The sequence below is a fragment of the Anabas testudineus genome, chromosome 17, assembly GCF_900324465.2.
Source record: "Anabas testudineus chromosome 17, fAnaTes1.2, whole genome shotgun sequence".
NCBI lineage: Eukaryota > Metazoa > Chordata > Actinopteri > Anabantiformes > Anabantidae > Anabas > Anabas testudineus.
The window spans coordinates 10,839,885-10,862,153 of record NC_046626.1 but is presented as its reverse complement, the minus strand read 5'-3'; the positions used below and the strand labels follow the sequence as shown (position 1 = coordinate 10,862,153).

At 41.5% G+C, this 22,269-nt stretch overlaps 1 protein-coding gene across 2 annotated transcripts in view; it reads left to right on the top strand.

Annotated features, from left to right (window-relative positions):
- The window catches only part of LOC113172443 (glypican-5-like), an 84,814-nt gene that overhangs the window by 33,159 nt on the left and 29,386 nt on the right, over nt 1-22,269 (top strand). The window contains exons 4-7 of one of the 2 annotated variants that reach the window (XM_026375410.1): nt 457-620; nt 1,718-1,774; nt 2,377-2,499; nt 21,074-21,194. In XM_026375410.1, the coding sequence (XP_026231195.1) occupies nt 457-620; nt 1,718-1,774; nt 2,377-2,499; nt 21,074-21,194 (465 nt within the window). The remainder of the gene's footprint in view (nt 1-456; nt 621-1,717; nt 1,775-2,376; nt 2,500-21,073; nt 21,195-22,269) is intronic. The other variant, XM_026375411.1, reaches the window with a different exon arrangement.

The following is a 22,269-nucleotide window of genomic DNA, read 5'->3' as shown; positions in this document are numbered from 1 at the left end:
TTTAATAGCTCAGTGGTGATACCAACCATGGTTGCCAACTGTGCACACATGCATTCACCTCCATGAGGTAGTGGAATGTTGTACTTTTAATGTCAGCCCTCCTGGCAATAAGTCAGTCATCACTCCGCTCTCTTTCATCACATCCCTCACTTCATGCCCAGCATTTTCTCATGTAGTGAATTACCCTGAGCTTCTCTCTTCCATAATTCTTTTCACCTCTCTTCACCCTGCAATCACTCAAGTGAAGTGTAGGCATTCTTCATTTGAAACTGCCAGTATCACGCTGAAAAAATGTTCACCATGAATAATTTATTTGTGTGTCTACGTATTCGACTGTGCAGGCTTCAACTGGTGGTTTATGGAAGCCACCCGTGCACCTCCACCCCTGTTGTTATTTGTTTTCATAGTTTGACAGGTGTGTGTGTGTGTTTTCTGTTTTCTCTGTGCTCTCCACAGGTGGACAAGGTGTGTGGCCTGTCTACTGGGGAACCCACAGGCATGCAGCCTACAAGCCCAGAGGTCACAACCTCCAGCTTGACCTTGTCTTCTTCTCTTCCATCTGCTTCCCCCTCCCAGCCTCTACCGGAGCAGTGGCAAGGACGCCTCGCCCAACTGAGAAAGTAAGACAAAGCAATGAACTGATGTGATTAATTCAGTCAGATTCAAACGTTTTCTACATCAGTGATCATCAAGTATTTTAACTTCAGCTAGATTGGAAGTACGTTTAAATAAACTGACATTGATGCATTTATTTACATTTGCCATCATTTCCACTTTTTCATATGCTTAGTTGGACACAACACTCACCCACACACATTAGTAAATGTGGTGCCTGTCACTGAAGTCTATGCCCTCCACCTGGCCTCTGAGGCAGCCATCCCATGCCCACAGCAGCTGGCAGAGATGTGCCAGGCAAGGGGGAGTGTGGGTTAGATTAATCTTGACGGACCAACAATTTCCTGTTTACCCAGACAGCCATACCACCAACTCTGCACAGCAGCTGGTCTCAGCTTAAATAGCGCCATGCACAAAAGCACACACAGGCACACATTAGCAGCTTTGCCTGCCTGACCTTGTCCCAAAACATGAATCACTGCACTGATGCCAGTCTAACTGACAGGTCTGGCCTGGCACTGCCACCACCATTCATGGCAACACAATCCAGCTCATTGCAGGCTGCCAACCCTGACCAGAACACATGTGAGCAGTGACCACTTCAGAGACATGGTCGCACCCACTCCAGTAAAGGGAGAATAGTGTGCTGCTGAAAAATATGAAACATAAGATGACATGACAACATTTATGTTTCACGTTAAGGTGGAATAAAAAAGTGAGTTTAGAAATTCAGCAGAACTTTCTTTGGCTTCCCTGTGAATATTTGACTCTTTGCAGATGTGCAGATGTTTGCTTGTGTGTTTGTTTACTGTCTTAACATATACATTACATTCCAGTATCTGTTTTCATTGTTGGTGTGGTGTTGGGAGAAATTGTTATTGATTTACTTGTGGTGAGACCAGTAGTCTGTGCATGCGCATGATAATTCAGGGGCTCTTCCGGAGTCAACTGACTGTCTTTTCTCCTTCCTCCCCACATGCTCTGGCTCTGTCATGTTGTCCTTTTGTTTCCTTTTTTCTTCTCCTCAACCCCCACTTTCATATCCCTGCATCCTCCTTGCTTGCAAAAATCTCCCTTGGACTCCATCTCCCATCATTCACAGCTCGTTCCCCCCGAAACCCTCCAAGAACAATAAACATAGTCTGAGAACACTCTCTAGGTAAGCATGAACCCAAGGGACTCTCGATCTCTCACACATTTTATCTGGCAACACCAGGTGTAGATAGCTGTGACATTTCATTTAGCATAACAGTTATCTGTGTTTTGAGTGACTCATGTAATTTTATGTTTAAAAAAAAAACATCCATATTTATATCTTGTGCTGTTGAACTGTAATTATCAGCTGTGATTGACTCAGCACACGACCTTTCATGACCATGTTTGTGCTTTGCCTCATGGATGGCAATGTGTGTCCAATCAAAACATGATGCCATTGTTTTGCTCGAGATGACAGTGTCAGTATCATTAACATGTGCAGATCGAGTGAAGGAAGCACTTCACCACACAGCATGGAGGAGAAAATGTGCTGACTTGGTGAAGCGGCCAAATTCGAAACCTTCTCATTTTCTGCCACCATCATTATCACATTTATCACATGCATGTATTGTGACGCCGAACTATCTAATTGCTGGTGGCATTGTTTCAAAGTAGTACACCAAGAAGTGAGCCTGGCTCTGTCACACATACATTCCTCAGTTGTGTGTTATGACAATATCCAGTATGTGTTAAATTCACACCCCTCCACGTATCTGTTTTCCTTAGGGATTTCTTGATGTACCTGCAGCGCTACAAGTCTTTCTTTGCAGCGTTGCCGGAGATGCTGTGTGAAGGGGAGAATGTAGTGGACGATGCTACCTGCTGGAGCGGGGACGATGTGGTGAAGAGGTAAAAGAAATGTTTGTCGCAGCTCAAATACACCCAAATATTCTTCCAAAAACCTCTTTAACTAAATATCACGTCCTTCAGCTGATCCCTTATTCTAAACTTCATTGTTCTCTTCTGGTTTAGTAAGAGCAGTAAACATGATCTAATTTTGATATACTGTATTTCACGCTGTTTGTTTTCTTCATGATTAGGAAACATACCGTCTCTTGTTACACGACTTTGTCATGGCCGGTTGTGACACAAACACCCTTTGGCAGTGCTAGACTTTGGAAATGACAACTTCAAACTTTCTCCAAATGGCTGTCATTCTGGTCGGCAGTCCTTTTAAACAGGTCGCTCTACTTGAGATTTAATACCAAATACCTTGATTTGAATACGTTCAGATTTGGGAAAAGTCACAAACCCTCTCTGCGTTTGTTTGTGAGCTTGTGTTTAATATTGTCAGCGTGCATGAGTGTGTGAGTCAGTGTGGCTGGCTGTTGTTAATCAATGTAGAAATAAGGAAGTCATTAAAACCATTTTCACACTGAGTGAATGCAGGCAGAACAAATAGTTGCTGGGCTCTCCTCTCCTTCGTATTCGACTTGTTATCTGTGCCTCTCTTTTTGTCTATCGTTTTATTCTGTGCTGGTTTATAGGTGTGGCCTTGGAACCGCTGTCTCTCTTATGGTTTTGAGTGGTGTGCATCTCTCAGAAACTCGAGTACTTATTGGAAAGTGTGTATGCGTGTGTGTGTGTGTGTGTGTGTGTGTGTGTTCAGCCTTCATGAGAGGATTGATTCGAATAACTGAGCCAATTAAAGTCTGCAACTGATTCCCCCTGCTGGATCTGTAAACACTCAAAAACTCAGTCCACAAGTATGACAAGGTTATGCTCTCCTCTTTCTGCTGTGGCTGTAAACCGGCTCGTGTTACTATGGCAACCTCAGCTCTTGGCACTGCCAGTTTTGAGGAGACAGAGGTTCAGAGGTACCTTTTTTTTAATCATGATCCAGTCTGAGTGATTTTAAGATCTTTTTTCCCTTTCGTCTTTTGCTAAGGCATTAGGCACATGAGCAGATGTCTCAAATTCAAACCTTTAGTTATCTTCAGCGGTTGGCTAAAACATTTTGTAAAAGACTTTCATGAACTGCTTACACAGCTTTTAGAACTGTCTTTCTGCTGTAATTTGGATCTGTCTCCTCCTCTCCTCTCCTCTCCTCTCCTCTCCTCTCCTCTCCTCTCCTCTCCTCTCCTCTCCTCTCCTCTCCTCTCCTCTCCTCTCCTCTCCTCTCCTCTCCTCTCCTCTCTCTGATTTGCCAAGGGCTGAGACATACTGGGCAGACCACCCATTCGTCAGGGCATGTGACAGTTTGTCAGCACACAGAGTACAGTGGGCAGCCAATATGTGTGCACTATCCCCATGATCAGGAACATATGAGGGAGTAAACACGGGGCGAGACAACCGTTCAGCATCTAAAACACAAGAAACAACTGAAGTCCTGACACTGTGTCCACATTATGTTTGATTGTTATTTTATTCTGGGGCTCCACTGATTTAATTCCCATGTTAAAAAATACAATGCAATGCAAATACATGTTAAATTGCCTCTTTATGCAACAGCTCCTCTGGCCTTCAGCCTGAAAATACTCGTTTGAGCCCTTCCCCCACCCCACTCTGCTCTGATTGGCCAACTCATGGAAAACTTCCAGGAGCTGAACTACCACCATGTTTCTTCAGCTTCTGATATTGTACTGATACTAACGATATAGTGTTACTGGGACACATAGAGCATATTAATACAGCACAACAGCATTAATAGTCAATACTAATTTAAAATGGCACTAAGTTTGTGTTATATCTCACACACACAGCTCTCTTTCACAAAATGAGCAACATATGACAATATTGTTTATTTTTGTTTGAGTGGAGCTTGGCTGTAGTTTTACTTTATCATTTTTGTAACTTTAACAGATAAGAGTCTACTACTGGCCTGTAAGTGTATCCATGGTTGTTTTATAATTTCACCTGTGGAAAAAGTAAAGTTAATTCTCCTTCAGACACACTAGATTTAGAAAACAGAGCCAGATTGTGGGTGGGACAATGTAGCATGCAAAATCACCCTTTCACCTTGAGCTTAAGCCTAAGCAACTTCACAAAACTATATCCTACCTCAGGTCATAAAAAGCATAATATTTAAAGTCAATTCTTTACATTTTTATCCTGCATGCGTATAAGAAAGTGTGAGTGTCACTTTTATTACAAGGGGCTGTCGTTTTTCAACAGCAGTGCTAATGTGTTGTAATGGTGTGTTATCACACACTCCCTGGTGGGTCCTCTATGCCAGGTCATTGCTTGTGGAGTTCTTGGGTTGAATAAGAAAACAGTCCCCTGCTGAGTTATGCTGGCACCGCTCATAAACTGTTCAGGCCTCTTCCTGTCTATCTGACTCTATTGACATGTATTAGAGACTGAACAGGGCAATGAAATTGTTGGCGATTTGGTGCCGCGGTGCCCCCTGTGCCTCCCAGTGCCCCTGATGAGAGAAGCATGGTGGAGTAAAGGAGGGAGGGAGACCTTGGCAGCATAAAGACCCATTGTGGAGTCAGTGGCGTAGGGCACAGCCCTGCCGTGGGGACCCCAAAGCCTGGAGGTGGAACAAAGACCCTCCTATGAGGCTGCATGGGAAAGACTTGGACACTGCTGCCACTACCCGCACCATGCCTGGGAAAATTGCATGAGAACTGCAAAGAAGATGAGTGAAAGAAAGTGAGAAGCAAAGGTGATAATATTAGAGAAAGATATTAGAGATGGTTTAGTAGTATGATTCAAAATGGATATTGCTAAGTTGCTGTTGTGTTGGTCTATGTCAGTCTGACTTCCTGTGTGGTGGTGCAGTCAGAGCCTCTGAGCAGGTTTTACCCGCACATGAGGACACGGTCACATGTGCACACAGACTCACATGTCACTCCACACGGGCTCCATATGCTACTCAACAGCTGGAAGAGTTATTAATTTACACACAATCATGCTGTATCATAGTCACGGAAGGAGACGCAAATCAAACATGTGAGCACACATACCCACTTGTATGTTGTAATACTTCAAAGGACATCAAAGGTGTTTGAGATTGAAATTCCCTTCGCCTCTTTATTCCCCCTCTGATGACAGAGGGACAAGCAGAAGGCAAGCAGTTGTACAACTTAAAGTGCATGTTGGCATGTGTTCAAACATCTCTGAACATTCAAAGCATCATGCGTGAATACCTGGCACCTTTTCCACAAAGATAAGATCAACCTTAATTGTCATATTCTTTATTTAGATTAGCCAGTTACTGTGTGTTTATTGTGGTAGTCTACTCATTAAATTAAATAATTCATTGACATCTATCCTCACTTTTTATTATGTTAACTACCATTCCTGTTGTTTCTTGCCTTTTTGAGAATCTCTTAACACATAATTAGAGATAAGGCGTGCAGATTATGAAACAGTACTGCAGGCTATATTCACTTTATTAGGCATCATGAAGGCCTTGATCTGCTCACTGACTGGAAACATATGAGGCTATATGATGGTTTAATTAGACAACAACTTCTCTTTTTTTAATTAAAATCGGTACGTCAGGTCCTCAACATGGTCAGAAACGCCACTGGCATATGTTAAATATACATAAATATATTTTAGCATTGTTGTCCTGCTGAATGATGATATGTCATCGAGTGAGTTGTGATGCATTCGGCTAAATGTGAGCAAATTGAACCCTGTTTGAGCACGGTGTTCCTGCACACCACTGCATCCATCATGTTGTGCCATTTGTTAGGCATGCATGTCCAAACCATAGCAGAACCAGCACATCTGACAGCTAAGTGATGTGCTTTGCTTTCAAGAGCTGTTGCTTTTTTCCCCCCCCAAACGTATCTCTTTTCTTTACATTGATATAAAAAATTTGAACTTTACTTTACAGGACTGCACTGGGTGCCTTTTGTGTGTGTTTGTGAACTACAGTGGTCTGTTTCTGAGGCTTACCAGACAGTTGCATTTTTGTGTGAGGTTATGGTCATAAAGTCTTCTTTTGATTGTTGACAAGGAAACATTTACGCCTGTGTTCTGGAGGGCATTCTTGAGTTGTTGTTGATTGTGGCAAACTATCTACCTTTGAGGCATGGACTAACATTGAAACGACTCACAGCTGCTCAAGAAACAATTTTAGTGGCCAAATACCTTTGAACCCTTGCAGTTTAGGAATTGTAATTTGAAAAGATCTTTTGCTCAAATAAAAGCTGAGACTTATGTTATCACAGCATCCACCATTTTATTTCAAATGAGATGTGCTCAAAAGCCCAAAGCCGGAAGGCCAGAATGTATAAATAGGACGCAGATGTTTTACCTGTGGAATATAACTGCAGCAACCACTGGACAATAAACAAACATCATGTCGAGTTACAAAAAATATGGTTCCAGTCACAAGCATTTGGTTCTTTGGGACACTACTGTGGTCTGATGGAGCTGCCACATTGAGTGTTGCTGTCACCTTAGACTTACTTGGTTAAATTGAGATGCTAAGAACTAAGAACAGGAAAGTGAATCAGTCCTCCTGTTTGAACTTTGCCTGTGCTACAGTACGCACTGTAAGAGATGATTTAGAGGACACTTCATCAGCATTTTCTGGCCTACAGACTCTTTGGGGATTCACTGTGCCTTCAGCTAATTTATACTCTGCATTGAGTGGATATTCTGTATTAAGGAAAAGAAGCAATCAACAGAGATTAGTCAGAGATCACAGAACCACCAGCACCGGGAGCTGAAAAATATCTAAAACTTCTTTTCTTATTTATTCATTTTGTTGTTGCTGAAGTATATTTGTAAAGCTTATTCATTCATAATGATCCCACATTGAGGCCCCATGGTGAAATATGTCACATTGCGGCCAGATTGCTAAGGATACTATCTTAAAATGAGTGGAGGTATGTGCATGTGATTGTGTGTTCTTCAACAATAGGGAAGAATTATTAACTCATCACCATACTTTAAGGATGATTCCAGACTTTTGGATTAGCTCAGGGGAATGAACCACAGACAATACAGCAGTGTGAGTGCTTCTGAATGCCTTGCATTTTTATAAGGTTATGACAATCCATTTGTTTATCATTTTGACATCTGGAATCCATTCTGTTATTGCAGGGAGAAGCAGAGAGAGCACAGCACTGGGCAAAGCTCTCACCCTTCACACTCTCACTCGCTTTCTCTCCTTCTTCCACTCCCATCAAGTCATAGCTTTTTGTCTCTTCTACCTTCTCTGTATCAGTCTCATGGGTCAGAGGAACTGAACTCAAAAAATGCAAAGGAATTGGATAATCAAACTCAGAGCAGAGGGGACAAGAGACTAATTACTATATGCAGAGGAAGGATGTTCCCTGCTATAAGCCTGTGTGTGCTGTGCATATGCTCCTCGGGGCAGCAACACCACCAGCAGTATTCAGCTCTCAAGTGTTGGTAGAGAACTGAGGATTGTTGGTAAAACAATGAAAATATAGTCCTTATAACCACTTATTTGTTTCTGTTTCAGTTACAATTTCACCTCTAACATTAGCATTAGATGTCTGTGTTAAACCTCTTAGTTCTTCCTCTGTCCCTCCTACAGTGTCTTTGTCCTGTTTGTCCTTAGCTCTTATTCAGGGGCCAAACCCATTCCCATAACCCTGTGCTGCTGCCTGGGACCTCAGCATGACCTGACTCTATGTTGCTTCCACTGTTTTTTCCCTCTTTGCCTGCATCTTTGTCTTGTGTGTGTGCGTGTCAGGAAAAAGAAACAACTGCGATCATATTACTCTAACTGTGAGTTATTTATTCTTTCTCCTAAAATGCTTGGATTGTGAAAGCTGGGAGTTATGATATTTCTAAATGTGTGGCTGCACACCAGAAAACAGAGAAACTGTTAGAAGATGTTTGTGTAGATGCCTGAGTTTGTTGGCCTCACTGTACAATTATTTGCCAATTTGGGACTTAACGTGCCTCAGAGTGAATAGTTTTTATATGTTCCAGCCTCCTCAAGTTTTGGTTTTATAGTCTGCATTGCGCTCATTGTATATTTATGATGTTCCCTTCCAACTGCTTTCAGACTTACTATCATCACTTTTATGGAAGGGACACAGTTTTAAAGCCTCTCCCATCTGTTGTGTGCCCAGCTAGTGGAGTGGGTTGAACTAATATAATTAAAATGCCACAATAGACTGGCATGTTTTACTGGAACAATTCCTACTGGGCGAGGTAACCACAGTGTAGTCGGACCTCTGTGATGTCCCATTGGCAAGGCATCAAACACCGGAAGGAGAGGAGGATGAGAAATGGAGGGATAGACCTGCTGGGGAGGCAGAAAAGAAGAGTGAATGAGAAAACAATCAATAAGATTAGAGATGAAGTGATGGATTGATGAAAGAAAAAAACCCAGGGATGTGCGTCCATGGCAGTAGGACACAGTGGCTTTAGGAGAGCCCTCCGTATTTGTGGCTTAATTGGCTCTATGTGCCAGTTTGCAGTCCTCACTGCTAGCGTGACTGGGTGCTAGCCAATAGTTGTCTCTGCATTATTATGCTGTGCGTGTGTTTGAGAGGGTTGCGCTAGCCTCTCGAGCACATGTGCGTCACAGTTTGACATGCATTCTTACACGGCCCGCGAGCGAATGGAGTACGCAACCCTAAAAAACTGTGTCCTCCTTGATGTCAGCACCAGTGATTATACTTTATGCAACTGCACACATAAACACTGCACCACGCAAAGTATAATGTGTAAAACATAACAGCCAATGACGGGTCCTAACGACCAAATGCCTAACGACGCCTAGTGTAAGCCACAGCTGGATTCAAACCTGGTGTTCCACATGGAGGGCGGCGATCTTACCGCTACGCTATCCAGCTGCTGCATGTTTTGCTCTCAGGTAATGCAGGCCATGCTATGAGAAAGGTTTCGTATCTTTGAGTCTCACTCAGTTGAAATGTGCATTTAACACTGTACAAAAGCACCATACCTCTAAACACACAGCTCATGGCTGTGCCTCATTCACGATCTCTGTATCACACTATAACACTATTTCTGTGTGCCACAAACAACACATTCACACATTCAACACAGATCAACATTCACACAGTATAATCACATCTGAGTTGCAGAGCTGAAGCTCTCTTTGACATGACTATTTTTAGGGACACTGTTATCCCTTACAAATGTCAGTTGGAGTTTGACAGAGTGTCAAAAGTTTTTGCCTGAATTTTGAGTAGTGCGGCGTGTACCTATAAGTCTAAATTTAGGGCCCATAGAGAGAATTGGCAACAGTCCCTGTAGAGTTTTAGTGTGAATGTGCACAAGTTTAAGCCTTTATTGTGTGGTATTTACCATCAGAGTGAGAATCTGAACAAGACTTCTGCTTTGAATCCAACCCCAAGTTCAAGCATCAGTCCACGTTGTTGTCCAGCCCAATGGATAAGTATGTGAGTTTAAAATTAAAGTGAATGACAGGTATGGGAGGAGAGAGGCAAAACTAACAAATCCAACTCTGTACAAACAACAAAAGTACAGTACACTACTGTAGAGGGTGTGTGCATGTGCGTATGTCTCTGTGTGTGAGTGTGTGTGTGCATGTGGTAACCTGAAACCACAGGGAAAACGTTCCTAGAATTCCGGGTGGGTTTGGTGTCATGGCTCGCTCGCTAGAGCCCCCTGAGTGGTGCTGGGAATGCTGCCTCGGCACGGAAGAGCTGCAGAACGAAGGGGAAGCCCCCTCCCACTTTTTTTTTTTTAACTTGTCTCTACTGCCTAAAACCCTGCACATAAACTGTCTTACAAGTAACAGTAGATAAGTCAAGATCTAAGTCAAAAGTGTAGCACAGCTTATCATAGGTGTCCCAATCTGATTGGGACCGAATGTCAGCTGGGTCTGTGGCTGCCAGATTTGACTAGACTAGGGTGCAGACTTGGCCCATTTGAAATGGCAGCTTCAGGTAGCAGCATTCTAGCTCACTGTTTGACCAGTGTCAGCAGATGTGAAACAATGTCTTTTTTTTTTTTTTTGAACAATTAAACAAACAGGACATATAAAAATACATATTGTCTGAGAGCACTGGTACTGTAGGTTTGAGCCAGGACAGCTTCGCACCTTAGTATCTAGGCCTTCATTGTGAAAAGTGTGTGTATATACACAGATAAAGTGTGTATAGTCTAAACTTTGTATTTAGACTTTTACGAGTATGACTTTCCGATGATAGCAAAATGCGTAATTTATTATTAATGATGTACTGACATTTATTAAAACATTACTTAGGACTTAGCATAAGAAAATACCAGAGAGGGACTAATCTTATAAAAAGTGATACTATCAGCTGGAGCTCTTGGGACAGAGTTGCTACAGCCCAAGGCTTTTAACCCAAACCCAGACATCCTAGATTCAGCTTACTCACTGACTGAAGATGATGTGTTCAATTGTGAACATGTGGCTGATTGACAGATAAGCCTGGTCATGACAAACATGATAGTTATGGCTGGGATTTCTGCCAAGAAAGCCATTTTGGTCATGTGTTTGTCAGTGCTACCATCTGCCTGACTTCATTTGGTTAATAGCTTCCTAACCTTTGCCCTTCTTCTCTCGAACTGCAATGCGCTCGATCTCTCTCGCTCCCAACTCAACTTTACCAGTCTTTTGCAGTATACAGTGTAAGGTTATATACTGTATATTATCCTGGTGTTGAGTGGATACAGTTAGAGCTGCCACTGTATTTAAATATTCATTTTACTGGAGACCGTTTCTTGTGAGTTTGTCGGGGGCACATGTTCTGTATATTCTGATTACTTACTTACATATCATTGCAATAAATGTACTCTGCAGTCGTGTGGTCATGGAAGCAGTTGGGCGTGAATTGTGCTCCCACGTGCTCTTTGCATCAGCAGAGAGTCTGATCTCTGACCCCCTCACTCAACACCCTCGCCAGCCCTCTCCACTCTCTATGTCTGAGAATGCACACGCCTGTGTACGCTCGTTGCCTTGAGTCAAACATGCTGTAAGTTTGATTTCTAAACGGACTTTTGAGCACGGAGTGCTTCTTTTCTTACACACACGGTTCATAAAGAGCAGCACAGTCCAGATGTTACCCTCCCTTCCTCTTTATGTTTGTCCATGTTTATGATATATGTTTATCACACATTCTGTGTTTGCAAAATCAGGTTGTAGCCGACATATATATTTAAAATAGACGTGATGAACACTGCATTCAGCTTTAGTGTGTGTGTATATGAGTGTAAACTAAACCGTTCTTGACTGGTTTTAGTTTACATTCGTGCTGTCAACCTTAAGCACTAGATCATGCCATTCGGACCCGCATAAGACAGACAAACAGGTGGTTGTACCGCACCAGAGGATCATGGCCCATACCACCCGTCTGTGCTCCGGGGCATAGTTTACTCTCCTGGCTCTGCCCCTGCCTGCCCTTGTCTGCCTTCCACACACCAACTGCCCCTCCAACTCCCCCCAGACCTCTAACCTCAGTTATCCATGTCCTCCTCGGCATGTGGGCATGTGGCAGGCAGAGGGGGGGAGATTCATCTTTCTTTCTTTCTTTCTTTCTTTCTTTCATTCTTTCTTTCTTACTCTCGTTCTTTCTCTCGTTCTTCTTGTCTGTCTGTGCTCCCATTTTATGTCTCGTGCTCTTGTTTTGTCATTTTATCCTTTGGGAGTACATTTCACGTGGCAAACAGTCTTCACTTCTTTGTCACACATCCTTTATCACTTTGTTCTGTACACACACACACACACACAATGTCCTTGAATTGAGCGAGTTGTTTGGGGTGATTTGGAATTTAAATTGGCTGATGTTGCCACCTACTGGAGAATAACTGCAGCACTATTTTACATTTATCAAACAACCAAACAATATCCAGACTAGCAACTGTGTGCTCCAGGTATAGAATCATGTTAACTGTCATCGACAGTTACGGCTAACATCCTCTTCTATGTTCACAGGTTCACATTGAGAAACACTGGCAATTTCAAACATGGCTGTTTGTGCACGTTCGTGAGGAATTCAAAGAGTTGAGACAGTGTGTGGCAAGGCACATGTACAAGAACAAATTGTTGTGTTTGTCAGGAAATGATGCTTGTCTGCATGCGATTTTTATGTGTGGGCACAGAGGACATGATTTTCCTATTCCTCCACTCAAACGGAGCTGAGAACTTCTTTCCCAGAAGTCTGTGTGGTCCGTTGACTCAGCCTGCAGTATGTCTGCTGGTACATCAGACCAGGCGACACACTGAGGTGGAGAACAGTTACACCCAGTGATAGACACAGTCGGGACAGTCAGGCCTGGGAATGTCCTCAAAGCAAACCATGAGCCAATTACAGTTACAGTGACATTTGTAACTACCACCAGGGACTATTAAAGTTTAAATGTTACACGTTTCCATTTGTCTTTTTCTCAGTTTGAGAGACAAATGGAAACTCTTCATTTTATAATTTGTCAAACTTTCATGTGAACAAGTAGTCACATTAATTTGTAGTTGTGTAGGAGAACTTGGCTAGAAGCTCTCCTTCACTTCCTATGAGGAAATTGAACAGTATTTACTTAGATTTACAGTTTCAGTGGTTTGATGTTGGTTGGTTGGTTGGTTGGTTCAATGTAGGTTCAGCATACTAGTAGGGTTCAAATACTCTGTGCTATGTTTTTTTTCTTTGCTTTTTTTTGTTAGTGTGGGTATGAAGAGCAATTTTAGTTTTACCAACTGTCATTGTTTGATTTAGACAAAGCTGCTACAAAGTGGGGATTTATGTGAATTGATATAAGATTAGATTAGATTAGATTTGAATGAATTACAATAAATTGTATATTTGTATTGATAATGTCAGGGCAGCTTACAGGGACGAATCTCAGCTTTCCTACTTTAAAAAGTTTCATGTGATTAATGTCAGAATGATCTGCGTGTAAGAAAACTAGCCTGAAGGCACTGTCAGACTCTCAGCTCATTCTTAAAAATTCAACCTCTGAAACACTTGAAACCTTTGGTTTCCACTGCACAGTACTGGCCACCTGGGTGCAGTGTGCAACTTTTTTTGCTTCACTTTCAGACCAGCAACTAAGTCTGGAGGAACTGCCCTTGTACATGAAATGTACAGAAGTTTAGCTACACAATTTATATTTTTATATTTTAGAGGCGACCCAATTGTAAATACATATTGGATCTGGTGTTTTATTGGGTAGAAATGTGTATCACAGATCAGTTTACACTTTATTGCTTTGTACATTTAATTTTAAGCACATATAAGCACCATTTTGCCGATCAATACACACTCAATACACACTCAATCTCCCGCATTAGTAAAGTGAAAACGCATTCTCAGAATGTTTTACTAATGTCAAGATTTGCTTGCTCAGACACAGACATGAGTGAGTGTCTGTGTCTGTGAGAATTTGAGGAGGAAAGCAGAAGTAAGAGCAGTTTGTTGCCAAGAGCAAGTCACTTACACCAAATTAATTCAGCTCTTTGCAGTTGCTGTGATTGTTAGATAAATCGATACTTGTTCATTAGCCGGGAGTAGCTTTGAAATAAAACATGCTTGGCTGTGTGTAGGCCTATAATGGGCCAATGATGAACCAAACTAGATATTGTAGACATCAACTAGCCTGCAGGCAGAAATAGAAATGGATGAGTAAACTAGCCCTAATGATGAGAATTAAATGCCTCCTGGGTACGAGGTAATCACAGTATGTGATTATCTGTAAGTGCATGTGCTTAGATCATTTTCCCATCTTTGTTTTTCCCTCTTTATACTCGCTGCTCTCCCTCTGGTTCAGTCTATATTCCAGCTCTCAGTCCATCCTCAGGATTGGCCCACATCACAGCGTCCTACAGAACACAGCATGGCAGGACTAGACTTGGGCTAAACCCAGAAAGCTCGTTAAAGTAGCCTACAGCTGGGCTTGTTTGCTGCCACAAACAGGGGTTATGACCACATTTTCAATTGAACCTTTTTGACTTTCGGTTCCCAGGATGTGTAAACTTTGCCGGCAGTGTCCACTCAAAAACAAATGTGGTACAACCTGCTATATGAGAAAGCTTAGCCTCTCTCTGGAAATTCAGCAGTAGGTTTTTTTAATTATTATTTGGTACTGAGCATCATGGAAATAACAATTCTCAAGAGCCTTCTAGCATGATATTAGCAGCGTGACCATGGTCTACTGACTCAGAGGGGATTGGGGTCGACATTCATATCCACTCGCCCTACTATAACATCCAGTCAACAGTTTTTATGATAACATACTAGCTACACACAAACACAAGCAAACATTGAAATAGGCTGTTTTGATCACCACACAGTAAAAAGAAGAAGAACTATGCATAATACTAATATAAAGGCTCAAAGTTAATGATTGTGTAACAAAGATGTAATCCCCTCAATAGTACTGTGAAAGAGATTAGTGGCAGTGATGGGAAACAGGATGGAGGAGAAATATTGATTAGATAGTCAAAGTGATCAAATATGGGTCATACACGTCCATTTTATAGCATAAAAAAGGAATATGTAAAAGCAAGCATGCATAAGAAGGGAGCCATTCATAAATGCATAACACATTTTATTGCACTGTAGAGGACAGGCTTTTAGTGTGTAATAGCCATGTGAGCCACTGGACCTTCAATCATATAGGCTAGCTGTTACAGTCCAACCACTCAATAAACCAGCCTGGTCTTGGTCGAATCACCAAGGGACCTCTTAGGAAGTGGCAAAGCAGTTTAGACCAACATAGTGATGTGTAATTCCAGCCCAGCCACACAGCTGTAAATAGTCATATTTCACCGGTCCATAGCGCCAGAAAGACAGATATACCACCAGCTCAGCACAGGTGTCATGCCTCAGGTGAAGTCCAGACAAAAACTGTAAAGATTCATTAGCATAAATGTCACGGGCGAAAAAACGTTTCATCCTGGCTGAAATGACATGACCCTGCAGTTAGTGTAACTGGAGTTAGACAGAGCCCATGCAGTGTTTATGCTTGAGTTTGTAGCCCAGTCATTAATAGTGGAATGACATGTCTTCTGCAATTACTCTAGGTCAGTGATTTGGGTTCCCAGCATAGGGTTGGCAGGAACGAGGTCACAAGATGATTAACATTATAGGTAGATATATTTATGAATATACTGAAAGATATTCATTGAATGAAGATCCATATGTTTGGGTCCAGACCTATAGTGTAAGTCCAAAAAGTTGGGACTCTCTCTTGCAGGTAACATGCAGCACCTTAGGATCAAGTAACAGCCAGTGGATTAATTTCCCCTGATATTAACTTTACCAACCAGACAAGAGCACAGTTTGATAAACTGAAGATTTAAAAAGGCAATGTTCCACAACAACTCATAATTAGTCATGCAGATGCTACTGTATATTTCCCAACGAGCAGCTAATGTGTATGAACTGATCAAAACTAACTTTATAACGAGAGGGATGAGATTGCAGGGTTCAGCAGCTAGCTGTGGTGTTGATCTTTTTTAGTGTTGCCAACATGACTGTCATGCCTGTGCTGTTCTTTTTATTCCTAACACTGCCTGACTGTGCCCACATCTCTGACTCATCACTCAATACAGAAGCTGTCCAGGCTGCAAAGAAGCATGACAGAGGGCCCACTGGGCTGCTGGCCAGGTCTACAAAATCACATGGTCCCCTTGACTCAGCTCTTTATGAGATTTACTGGGAGCTTCACAAAATTTGGACAAATAATTTGATTTGTGTTGCAACCTTTCAAAGTTCTACTTTCGGCAGTGACAACCAGAAATCAAATCATGAAACAGAAAAGTTACAGTAAATCTGACCATTCATAGTTTTTACACATCTACTGGGTTTTAGCTTGGGATGACTTTTCTCTCTCAAAGTCACTTTCATTATCCACAGTGCCTTAGTGTTTCTGAACATCCAATAGTTCTCCGTCTCTCTGGGGCAAGACAAGCTGTAGAACTGTTTAATTTCCAAAGTAGCCAACTGGAACAGGCAAGAGAGGTAACGTCAAATGATAGGAAGAGACAGATGAGGGCAAATACATTACACAGAACAATCAGGAATAGAGCAGGAGCAAAATTCAGCCAAAGACTGCTGAGACGTCCATGTGACTGCAGCTACTGCTGACTGCTGTTGAGCGTGTTCATGTGGTTACCAGCTGGGTTACAAAGGAAAGCAAAAAGAACAGAGGAAGGTTTAATGAAGTTTGTGGTTATGGGCACAGAAATCAAGAGGAAGAAGAAAGATGATTTCCACTCAGGACTCTTGCTGTACTGCAGATATTGTCTGAGAAATAGAGCATAAAAAGAATAGCACACAGTTTGAGCTCGCATGCCCTGCAGATGACCTTTCCTAATTTGCTTGCTATTTCTCCTTGCACGTTTAGTGATCTGAGGATTTCCACTCTAATAAAGTTATCTTTGAAGTGCAGCGAGCTGCAGCACATGCTGCCAGGAGTTTGGATATCTTCTATAAGAGCAACCAAACATGTGCCTTGTGTATATTTGTTTTCACTGTGTTTATTGTTTGGAAAGATTCGGGGGTTTGAGGGTTCGTGTTCACGCGGGCCTTGCGAGTGTGATGAGTGTGTGTGTGTGTATGTTAGGGCTTGAGAAACATTTTTATGTGTTTGCACATGCCCATGTTCGCTTTAGAACAGATAGCATGTGCACATACAATATGTCAAGTTGATTAAATGTTTGCAAAGTGGCTTTTGACCAGTTGTCTGTTCATGCGCTTAGTGTTGGTACAGTGAATGGCTGCTAAGCTCACAGTGTGAGAACAGCCTGGCCTTTCAGAACAAAACCTCCTGTTCAGTTCAGAGTATTTCAACATGTCCAAGCCGTGCTCATAAAGTTAGCTGGCTACAAACATGTACTCAACCCTTCCTTTGCTCTCAGTACTTGCTTCAATCATCACTCCAGGACCTCTTCTTCCAAGGTACTGGAGGATAAGCTAGATTTTACGACGTTATGGTGAGCAGTATATACAGTGCAGCAAATGTTTCCATCTCATATAGACTAATGTCACTTAATATAATAGTATAATAATATAACTAGTTGACATTACTTGAAGTGAAGTGAAGCAGGGAACAAGGGAGGTTTTATTAATCATGATAAACTAACAATTTGCTGTTTACGCTGACAGCAGTACCATCAGCTCTAATGCAATGCCCTCCGCAGCTGAAATAGTACCACCCACAGCCACAAAAATACACACTCTCAAACATATGAAAACAAGCTCATCTCCTTTCAGTCATTAATCACTGACACGTTTGCCCACCCCAGTTTGCTGTGAATCAGCCTGTTTGCTTCTGATGAATTGTTAATCCAAAGCAAATTACATGTGGAAATGTAAACACTAAAGAAGCTAATTGAAATATTTTCATGTCTCCTGTTTTTTTTTTAGGGTAGATGATGAAGTTTTAGAGATGGGTTTGCTTCAGTTATTGATTTGCCTATGTGGCAGACTGCTTTACCTTCTTGTAATGTCAGTGTAACATGGAGTTCCCAATGATCTATTATTACCCGTACATTCAGTCTTCATAGTCATATTTCCACATTAGCATTAGTTCATTAATGTAATAAGCCTGCCTTGTGTTTAGTTTGTACAAGATAATTATTGATTTTAATTACTAAATCAATGAGCCACCCCGTGTACTAACTTAAAATTCCTGGCACAAACACACCATGTAACCTAACCAAAGCACATCAAAAATATCAACAGAACTCATTTAGTCAAGCAACTATTTCTCTCCCTGGTATATACTAGTGGATAATCCCATTAACCACTGGGACCCTGGCAAACATCTGTGTAGAGAAGCAATTTGAAATATTACAATTCAACAATTCTGTCATATGTGCTGTATGTTTATTTTATAGTTACACTGGGTCATCTTTTAAGTCTCCAGTAATTATGGTACCACATGCTAAATGCATAGAGGTTTACAAAAAGCTCTGCTGAAAGAATCGGTCTTGCTTCTCATTGTTTGTTTTGGGTTTTGAATTGAATTTGACCAACAATAACAGTAAAGTGGTCTAATGAGTTCTCATGAATAAAAAGAGATTCATTGTGAATGCAAAGACGACCCCTATAATGGCCACCCATCATTAAAATAATATTTTACATGCCTCAAACTAAAACCTTTTGTAGTTTGCTTGCAGCATGTAAACAGAAATGCTCACGCACATGAGTAAACTCCAAATGAATATCCTTTCTAATATCTCCTCGTACACCTTCAAATATTTGCTCTGTCTTAGACGAGCATCCCTGCAGGCCTTCGAAACATCAAGACAGTTCAGGGTCAGGAACGGGGAGTGGGGGGGTCACTGTTAGCCTGTGCTCCAGGCAGAGGGAAAGACGAGAACAGACAAAGCTGCCTTTAAGAGAATGCATCAATTGGGCATTCACAGAGGAATGAGTCATTTCAGTAGAAAAGAGTCAGAGAGCCATGACTCAGGAGCCGTACACATGCAGGGAGTCATTTTGAATGTTTGTTGAGGTTGAACATCTGAGACCACCAGAGTAGAGCCAAGCCTGTTGATTGCAGAAAGCTGTTATTAATTTGATTTATATTTTTGACCAGAGGAATATCATTTGGGTACTGCCCTCTTTTTTTTTCTTCAGGTCTTCTGTTCTATGTTTTCTCTGCTCCAGATCTGTCCAATAATTTGCAGTAGTAATTGCCTACCTATCAGGTAATCATGTCTACAGTAGGTTGTCCTGCTGTGTAGGTTATCACATTCCCAGTGTAATATCAAACATACCACACATAGAAATGTTCCAGGCGTAACAGGCAGCCAAACTCACACTGACACTTTCCTTTCATTAGCATCCCATCTGATGAGCTCATTTCCGCGCCAACACTGTAATCCCAAGCCAAGCCTGGAGACAGACACATAAGCTCCCTAACACAGAGGCCCCCACTTTCAGCCACTTCTTAGGGAGCTGTTTGATTCATAAATTAATCATTTATGTCAGAGGGGGGGGGGGGGGGGGGGGGGGGTTGAAAGTCCAAACGCTATTGATTGTTTCCATCTTAACAAGAGAAGATTCAAAGCCACTGGAAATTAAGAGCTTCAATTGTTGTCAAAGCAGACAATGGCTTGTGTGTGCGAGTTCCCTGGGGCAGCTGATGAGGGGGTCCACTTTGCAAACACTCTCGCATGAAACAAGCATATGAAGGGAGAAGAGGGCATAAACAAGAAGGGGTTGTAAAGTAACGTGTAGCAGCAGAGGGTTAAGTGAGAAATTTTTGCATTTTCATAGGCTCGATGTGTAAAGCACTGTGTCAGCAGGATGAAGGAGCACGGGCCCTATCAACACTTTGCTTAGATCACAGGCCAGAGATTCTCAGGTTCAGCACTTTTATGATTGCCTCCACTCATATTCACATGAATACATACAAGTGTGTGCATGCACAGCTGCACACGAATCCACACACACACACACATAGTCGCTCCATAAACACACCCATATAAACACACTCACTTAACACATCCATAATCACTTTTTCAGCCTTGTGGCAGCGTTTATGTTGACAGGAACTTTCAGTCTAGTTTAGACATTTCCCGAAAACTAGAGTTTATTTCCATCATTTATAGCATTTTATCTTAGTTTTAGTCAAGATTTGATTAATGAGACTCTGTTTTATGTATAGCCTTGTTTTAGTCAGTTAGTTTTTTATCATATGTTATATTTTATAATGCTATTAAGGAGGCTGGTTATGTCTGTGTCACTTTGCATTACGTGTGTTGTGCACATCTTACTGGGACAGTATCTTCAGACAAGTAATTCTGCAGAGTCTTACTTGCAGTATAAACAGCCTACAGCCTGGGTGAGTTTTAAAGTGGGTGATTACGCCAATCAGCCAAAACAGCAACACAAAGAGGTGGTTTGATCTTGTGGTTTAACTTTAATGTTGACTATAATTAATCCTGTACGTGGTAGAAGAACAACTCGCACAGCATCACATCTTATATGGTCAATGTATCTTCTAAATCAACAATGTTGCTAGATATGTTAGCCTCTCCGCTGCAAAATCAACAGCTATAATCCCTGCCAAACTCCAGGCCTATGGAGCATGTCAGGGATTAAAGCGTCTAGCTCACAAAGCTTATCTCGCTTTCATTTTTGCAAGGCTTTGCTCAGTCACATTGTCATTTAAAAAACTTGGAATAAATCTCTCTAATGTTGATTCAAAACATACAGAATAATGGAGCTTTTAAGGTTTCCATGTAACATGTTTTGTCTTTAAGAAATGACGCCTAGGTGGTTTTTAGTTTACAGTATGTCGAAGAAGTGCTGTGGTAGAATTGGCAGAAGACGGACCGCGTGATGCATTTTTCTGTTACATCTCATCGGTACATCTTAGTTTATTTATTAAGCATAACAGTGAAATCCAACACTTATTTTCATTTAGATCCTTGAAAAGTAATGCACAATTACACATGGTTAGATGATACAATAATAAGCACTTAAGCAATAACAAGTATATACAGTGGTTATACCCCTTTGTTAATTTATTTTTTTAATAAATTACTGACTCTCATCTTTTCTTTTTCTTACAGTTATTCTGGTAGAGTTGTAGGAAATGGTCTACACGCCCAAAGGCAAAACCCAGAGGTCAAAGTCCGCAGCCCAGACCCAACACTAGCTGAGGTCAAGGAGAGATTAGAGCGCTTCACTCAGGTAAGGTCACTGTTTTTCACTATGACGATGTAACATTTATTACCCAATGGCCTCAGAGCACGTTAGTCTATTTGTGAAGAGATTCCCAAATAACCCAGCTCATTGTATATAGAGTAAATTTATAGAGTAAATTGAACTCTTATAGAGTAAATTTAAGCATCCTTAATTCCAGGGAATGATGTTTCTTTAAATAGGAACAAAGTTTAAATCTTCCCCGGTTCCCTTTTCCTTGAGTTTTAACTCTTTCAGACTTTAGATTTCTTCAGTTCTGCTTTAGTTATTTAGCACTGTTGGAGGGCTCTTGGTCATCGGTTTGGTTTTACTCTGGGTCCACCCTTTCTTGAGAAGTCAGCGATAAGATGTGAGGCTTGAACAGTCCTAACAAACTGGTGTGTTATCACAGTAGTATAGACTATAGGAACGGTTGGTTTCCTCTGCTTTATAGAGAACTATTCAGGTCTTATGACGGCTCCATCTCCTTTGTAAATCTTGCGTGCGTCACTTCTCTCGTCTCTAAAAAGCTGGCAGAAGAAGTTCTAGCTTTGTACTTGTTAGTTGAGCAAACTTCTCTTTAGTTCACACTTCTTCTACTACATTTTGTATCTATCTTCTCCATATGTCTCACTCACTACCTGGAGAATGGTGGGACTTACATCAACCCTCCAGTGCGAGTTCAGTATGGCCCAATCTAACCAATTCAGTAAAAAATAATCATGTCAGACATTTCAACCTATTCACTTTGTTTTTATGCATCAGGAAATATGGGTACTGCAGAACGCTGATTGAATTTGATGAAAGTAGTCGTTTCTACTGCGTTACAAAGACGTCTCACATCATTAATAAAGTTGGATATGCATACACACAGTTCTGCACAGACTGACACACGTTTACACATACCTGAAATATCTGTCTGTGTTAGTGTTTAAAAAATACAGTGATTGAATTAAGATTGCCACTGAATAATGTGTTTGTTCATCCATCTATCACACAGAATATCTGAGACACCAAGGGATGCCAAATGGTTGACAACAGTTACTCTACATGTCAAAACAAGAAGAAATTATGCTGTTAATGA